General features: G+C 37.9%; 1 protein-coding gene across 1 annotated transcript in view; it reads right to left on the reverse strand.

Annotated features, from left to right (window-relative positions):
- DOK6 (docking protein 6) overlaps nt 1–7477 on the reverse strand; it is a 398603-nt gene that overhangs the window by 147428 nt on the left and 243698 nt on the right. Inside the window, exon 4 of the mRNA XM_024754918.1 lies at nt 3162–3281. Within this exon, the coding sequence (XP_024610686.1) occupies nt 3162–3281 (120 nt within the window). The remainder of the gene's footprint in view (nt 1–3161; nt 3282–7477) is intronic.

The following is a 7477-nucleotide window of genomic DNA, read 5'->3' on the forward strand; positions in this document are numbered from 1 at the left end:
CCCCGCACCGAAAAAAAAAAAAAAAAAAAAAAGAAATGATAGAATTTAACACTAAAATGCCTTAAGGAAAAAACCTAAATCTGTGATGACAAATCTTTTATAAAGGATTGATTCCAATCTGAACATATTAACGACTTAAAACATGTATTAGGAAGTTAAAGAATTTGTTTATATTAAGAGGTGTTATGATTGAAAACTATGGAAGGACAGCTTTAAAAGATAGTATTATTTTTTAAAATACTTCAGTTAGCTAAAATAACAAATATTTTCCCTACATGTAGTAAAATGAACAGGTGTGTCCCTAAAGCGATCCTGGGGCTCAAGGGAGAGGGCTCAAGTTAGCTAAAGAGCATTCTTAGTCTTTAGCATAGGATTTTATAGACGACTGGTGGTTATTTCAGGGCAGACTTAAAATGGAATTATCGTGTTTACGGGAGAGGTCTACTGATTAGGAAGTGACAAAATCGGGGAATGCAAGTAACAAATTGTGCCAATTTGTGTGTGTGTGCTTCTCTTCCAGGCAGCATGTAAACACATATTCACTGGGATTTTTGAGCTGGCAATAGTAGAGTCTGTAATTTAGACATTCTGTCAAGATTTATGCCTTTCATGCTGTCCTTTGGTATAAATTATTCTTTTAAAAAGTTTTACCTAGTTCTCAATGGCCAAAAGAAACAAAGGAAAGATGTTATTATTTGGACTTGAGGAAGCATTTTAAAGAAAGTGTATGTAACTCGAAGAGCTTGGAGCAATGGCTATGTCCATGGCCTTGGACTCAAAGAGAGAAATTCACCCATGTGGAAGGTACTTCCTGGGGAAAAGAAATCCTTCCAGCTAAGTTTTTCCTTTTAACGCTAAACACGGAAGGGTCTCAATGATCATGATTGTGTGTGTGTGTGTGTGTGTGTGTGTGTGTAAGACTGCCAATTTCCTTTATGGTACCATGTACTTTTAGGGGGTCATTTAAATGGATCAAATACTACCTTCTTTAACTAAATAATTACTATATATTAAAAGCACATATAACCCTTTTTATCAATTTAGGATTATTAAACAAAATAAACCTAAAAAAGCATTGGATGTTATTATAATTTCAGGTCTTCTCTAAAGTATATGTGGGAATTAGTTTTTGATTTTTTTATTTTTACTTGTGCTTTAAACAAACAAACTTGTGCTTTTTTAAAAAACTGAGCTAGGCATGAGAGTTAGTCTTTATTTTATATTATCTCATGTAACCATCATGACAACACCATAAATTGGTATTAGTTCATTTTCACACATTAGCAAACTGAAATTAGAAGAGCCTTAGGAACTTGTCCTAATTAAGGGGTGTAGCCTACATTCAAGTTGCATCCTAAAAAGTTTGCTTGTTAGGCTATATCTGCTTGTGCTTCTTATATAGCTCTGGCATTTAACTCCATGTTTGTCCTATCCTAAAAAGTTTATGTTAAAGTCTTCCCTTTATATTGTAGGTAAGTTACTTTGACATTATTATCAAATTAGAAATAAAAATTATAATAAACCAAAGGAGTACATTATCCATTTGGATGGAAACCATATACAACCCCAGATCTTTAAAGTAAAAGCATACAATTCACACCAAGTAAGCAGCACACAGTAATGCTTCCACCCACAGGCCTAATTTATTCACTTTCTTCATATTTTCTTTATGTAGTACTTGATGAATGTTTATCAGTAAAGAGTTTTTTTTTTTTTTCTTCTTCTCTTAATCTGAGAATGAACAGCATATTTTAAGCAGCACAATTATGGGCGTTCTGTACTTAGCACAGTTCTCAGAAACTAAACTGGAGAGATGAAATCCAAGAAAGTGTGGGAGAGAAACTGGAATATCAAAAGGAAGCTAGAAAAAGAGCCACAGAAAGGCCTTCCTGACTTTCTGAAACTACCAACATGGGCAAAGTTGGTGCCCACGTATGTTTATAATCAGGTAGTGGGGAAAACATTTTTTCAGTGTAGCAAAACCCAAAAAATAATGTCTTTGATGGTCTATGAGACAGTGATGGTTGTTAGAATATTATTACTTATAACAAAATCATTATTGCTAAGTATTATCCTGATGCATTTCACTGGTGCTGTCTACAGTATAAACCACAGATAATTCCAGAATTTCTTTTTAATAAGTAGTATCAACCTTCACCAACATCCCTCAACCTTTTCAAAAACACTAGCCATAGAAATTAAGAACATTGGAAAGTTTCTATTTTCATACTACTAGATCTTCTGGTGATAATGATAATTATTTTTTTAAATGGAGGGAAAAAAAGCTCATGACATTACCCTGATTTCATTATTTACAGGTGTTAGTCAAGAGGCAGCATAACTTCTTAAGAGACATCAGAAATGTTTAATTAGAGAGCAGTGCAGTAAGTAAATAACATGTCACATAAACCTCAATTTTGTTAAACCCTGAGATTTCACACATTGTACTTCCTTACATGTAGTATGCTATGGACTGAATTGTGTCCCCCTAAAATTCATAGGTTTAAGCCCTAACGCCCAAGGTGACAGGATTTAGAGATGGAGTCTTTGGGAGTAATGAAGCTTAGATGAGGTCATGAGGGTGGGGCCCTCATAACGAATTAGTGCCCTTACAGGAAAAGACAGGAGAGAGCTTATTCTCTCTCCCCCTCTGCCACATGGGGCCACAGCAAGAACTTGGCCTCCAGAACTGTGAGAAATTAATTCCTGTTGTTCAAGCCACCAAGTCTATGGTATTTTGTTATGGCAGCCTGAGCAAAGACATACTATTAGCCACATTCCCTAAAATCTATTGAAAAATAACACAACAAGCCAAACTTATTTATTTAGACTCCAAATCTATAACAACTATCAAAAAAGAAAATGTAGGAATGTTGTCCATTCAAAACCTTATATATAAGGAATAAACTTATTGTTGAGGTAACTTATTTATTGAGATAAATGACAATGTCACAGAGCAAGAAGGCAGGAGACCTGGATTGTACCTTAGTATTTTTCTAGTTGGTATGCAGTCTTGAGAAAGTCCCTTAACAGCTGAGGTTGATCAGTTTACTTTCCTTTAAAAAGGATTGGTCTGAAACATTTCTGAGGTCCTTTCCACTTTCAAAGTTCTATAGCTCCCAGTGCACTTTAAAAGAAAGGAAGGATGGAGACGCACTTACCATTCTGTTCCCGCTGCACTCCTGCCGCCAAGAGATCAGGCTCCCCGAGGCTGATGTCATTCAGCCTGGTCCCCAGACACTCCATGCAGAGATGCTTGCACCACTCCTCGGCCTCCAGCTCTGAAAATGAGCACATGCCATGGAAGTCAGGCAAGGCTACATAGGAATGATGGAGAAGGAATGTTTCCTGAACCAGTTTCCCAGGTAAGTGGTGAGCATTAAAAAATCTACCTTAAGCAAACTAAAAAGCTATATTTAAGCAGTGAAATAAAACAATCTCCACAATTGTTTCCCTTGACATTATAACATTGTATTTTAAAGTTATTTTAAGTTATTCCAATGTACTTTATCTTATTTATAATTAATAGACTGAGATTTGTTTACTATCCAGTATATTTTAGATTGATTTAATTTGAGGAAAGAATTTACTTGGAAAAATTAATTAAATACAAAATAAAAATATATAAGTGAATAGCTGAAAAATGTTGAACTAGATTAAACACATGACTGTCCTCCTGAATGTAACTTGGATTTGTGCAGACTGAAGGTCTGATCCTCGTCATTCTGAACTGCAGTGGATCACAGATCAGCAAAAGAATGTGATCGATTTCCTTTTACAAATCTCAAAAGAAGACCATCCTCACTTAAAAAAATTTAGGGAGAAGATATTAAAAATAACTTCCCCCTTTAGAAAACTCCAATTATCTAAGATATTGATTAGATCACTCTCTTTTTATTCCCATTACTTCCCGACTTCTCTGTATCCGCGGTTTTTCTTTGCTTGAAACCTTTGAATACCTTTCACCTACACAAAATCTTGTAGTGTTGAATGCTTTCACAAACATGGATGAATTTGATCCTAATATAAGCCCTCTGTGCATGAGATGACTATGGATTAGTGTCATAACTGGGTCTCATATCCTATCATGGGTCAGCACCAAGACAGAATTGGAACCCAAGCCTTCTAACTACTTTTATATGCAGAGATCCAAAAGGTTAGAAATTTTGGGCCAAGCCCCCAAATCACTGCACAGAAATTGGATAAGAGTTTTCCACTGACACTCATCCAGAGAAATTTCTGACTTTTTCACATAGCATAAGTCTGTACTAGAGCAGTTTAATATAGATTTCCTTCGAATCTCTTGCTCCTCTCTGTGGATGACATTTCCACCTTTGCCCTGGCATTTTAAACTCCCCATAAAAACGTTATCTGTGACACGTTTTCTTGACTCCAAGGATACGAGTATCAACTGCTCTGCTCGACTGCCAACGTCATCAAACCTGGGTAATGCTTTCTCCCTGTGCTCAGTCACACCGCCTTAGCATCAAAAATGGGTTTGATCAATGAGATGTCAAGCCATATTTGTCACTTTTTCTTCGTTTTATCAAGACCATAGAATGTTGTTAGAAAATAAAGAAAAAGAACATGCAGTCTCCCACGGAGTACTATTCCGACAAAAATAACGCTTCCAACGTTCAAATCACAAAAGTGATTTTTCCTTGCAAAAGCTATGGTTTGCATCCTTCAGGGATTGTCCTCTGTGGTGTCAGACACAGCATGTGCCCAAGGAGAAAGCAGATTCTCATGTGGGCCAGGCCTGGCTCCTTGTCTGGCTGGTGGGCTTTTCCTCATGAACCTAGAAAAGAATCCCTTCTGATCACAGGGCCTCTAATACAATAAAAAGGCATTGCTGAGGCCCACAGCTTTCTAAAAAAAAAACACGTTTTTTCTTCTGGTGAGGGAATGCCAGCCTTCACAGAAAAATTTTACACAAGCAACAACAGCATATATTGAAAATAAGTTTCATTAGATATATGAATTTTGACTTCTAAAATTTATGAAAGTCTTGAAAGCTTTTCTAACAACAGATCAAATGCTTAAGCCAATTTCCATGCCATGTCTCTAGAAATCCTTGACATTTTTGCTAAGGGAGACAATATGGCTATATTTTTTCTTTTTACATTTTGATGTTGTGACTATTTCTCAGAACTCCTCGACCTTCAATCATCAGTGAAATCACATGCAATTAACATCTCATCTGCATGACTCTCCCTGCGAGTATTTCCAGGACTCCATAGATGGAAAGAAGAATATCTGCTATGCTATGTGTGGTAAAATTAAAAGTGTGAAATATGACAAAGCACCTGTGTCACAACATTCCCTTTAAATACTAAGTCGGTGCATGCCCAGAGGTTAAAGAAATATGTCCCTCACTCCTTCTAGTAACTCTTTTGTCCTAGGATTGAATGAGATAAAGAAAACAACCATACAGTAAAGGGCTTCTAGGAAGCTCGAGCTGACTATTTTGAGTAGAACTCAACTTGGCTTTTCTGTAAGGACCAGAGCCAGCGGGCTGCCTCCGCAGCAATGAGAGGGGCTCCTGGGCTTCCACCAGCAGGTAAAGATGGCTTTGGCAGCCAATCTTGAGAATTGCAACGCTTCTGCATTTTAATAGTACAGCAGCATGTATGAAGAGAAATAGCAAGAGTAATACAATAAGACTAGATATAGTCACATTAAAGACTGAATTATAAACTATTTCAGAAAGAAACAGAGAGAGAAGGAGAGGGAGAAAGAGAAAGAGAGAGAGACATCCCTGCAATTCAGCTCAGAAGAATCAGATCAGATCAGAATCATCAAGGGTTCATTTCTTTATTAACAAACATTTTCTCACTGTAAGCCAGGCACTGTGCTAAGAGGATATGGAAAAACACAGTTTCTGTTCCCAGTAATCTTAGAGTCAGGTGGGTGGGCAGGAGTCTGGTGTGTGGTTCTCTGGAGGGCTGTGGCTTAGCCGGTAGGAGCTGGGGCACCAGGACAAAGGCTGAGCAGCTCAGAGGGAATCTGATCAGGGACCTGCAGGGCGAGCAGGAAGGGAAGGGAGTGTGTGTGAGTGTGTGTATCAGTGTGTGTCTGTGTATCAGCTTGTGAGTGTGTATCAGTGTATGTGAGCGGGGGACAGTGTGCGTATGAGCGTGTTAGAGCACATCAGTGTGTGTGCGTGTGAGTACATGGGTCTGTGTATGAGTACGTGAGTGTGTGAGGTATTTGTGTGAGAGTATGAAGGAGCGTTACGTGTCTCTGCATGAATGTGCTGGAGGAACCAGGCTGCACTGAGGAGGGTGGTCAGGGCTGAGGTGGAGAGGCACATCCAGGGCAGCGACAGTGACACCTTGTGACCAGCGAGGGACAGCCCTAAGTTCAATGAGTAAAGTCTGAGAAGCAGTCAGCACTCTGTCCGTCCTCTTCCCGGTTTTGTAGTATTTAGTTCAGTTAGATCAGCCCCAAACCTTCACCTCAAAAGTACTAACCTTTGTAGTCTGCATATTTGATCTAACAGTTTTGCTGCAGACAAGCTGAACTTGTTTATTATACAAGGCTTTGTTGCTTAAAATCTGTTTTTGACAGTCACCTTTCAAATAATTATAGCTGTGCTTTTTATTTGCTCTTTTCTTTGGCAAACTCCATGTATTGAAATCCTTTAATATCTTTTATTGCATGTTAATTTACTTTGTCCCATCATTATTTAACTAGTGTTTTTCTCTGAATTACCTTACATCTTTCCATTTTCTGTGTTTACAGAACTGAGGAGATTAAATACAAATGCAATAATCTAATAAACCCACTGTATTTTTAAATATTTATTTTCCCATAATTTCAGTGCCTTTTGTCTTTTGTTTTATCTTTCAAGCATCTACCTTGGTCTACGCATAATGTGTAAATCATTAAATTTCTTTATGGAGGAATGAAGGCATAAAATGTTCTGCAACATTTTCTATGTTTTTCTCTTTGTGGTGGAAGTGCTTTCTCATTTAGACATCTTTTTTGGATAGCTTGCAGCTATGCTCAAATTCTTAATTCAGGTCAATAACTTTTCTCTAGAACAGAAACCCAAATAATGTTTTCATTATGTATAGGATCAGTTAAATGAATAAATTTGGTAACTTCCAAAAGAAAAAAAACCTGAAAAATGTTTGGGAATAACAAGACAAATAGAGACTAAACTAAATTATGAGACTGTAGGGAAAATGATGATCAGGGACCCTGCAAAGTAGAGATACAGTCAAAGATGGATGGCTGTTCCTGAGTTTCTTTCCATCACTTCTTTGCAGAATTCTAGGGAGAATTTGCAGAATTATGGCTAGATTCATTTAAATAAGACGAGATCTTTTGGGCTTCCCTGGTGGCGCAGTGGTTGAGAGTCCTCCTGCCGATGCAGGGCCCATGAGCCATGGCCGCTGAGCCTGCGCATCCGGAGCCTGTGCTCCGCAACAGGAGAGGCCACAACAGTGAGAGGCCCGCGTACCGCAAAAAA

This window comes from Neophocaena asiaeorientalis, unplaced genomic scaffold (assembly GCF_003031525.2).
Source record: "Neophocaena asiaeorientalis asiaeorientalis breed wild unplaced genomic scaffold, Neophocaena_asiaeorientalis_V1.1 scaffold124, whole genome shotgun sequence".
Lineage (NCBI taxonomy): Eukaryota > Metazoa > Chordata > Mammalia > Artiodactyla > Phocoenidae > Neophocaena > Neophocaena asiaeorientalis.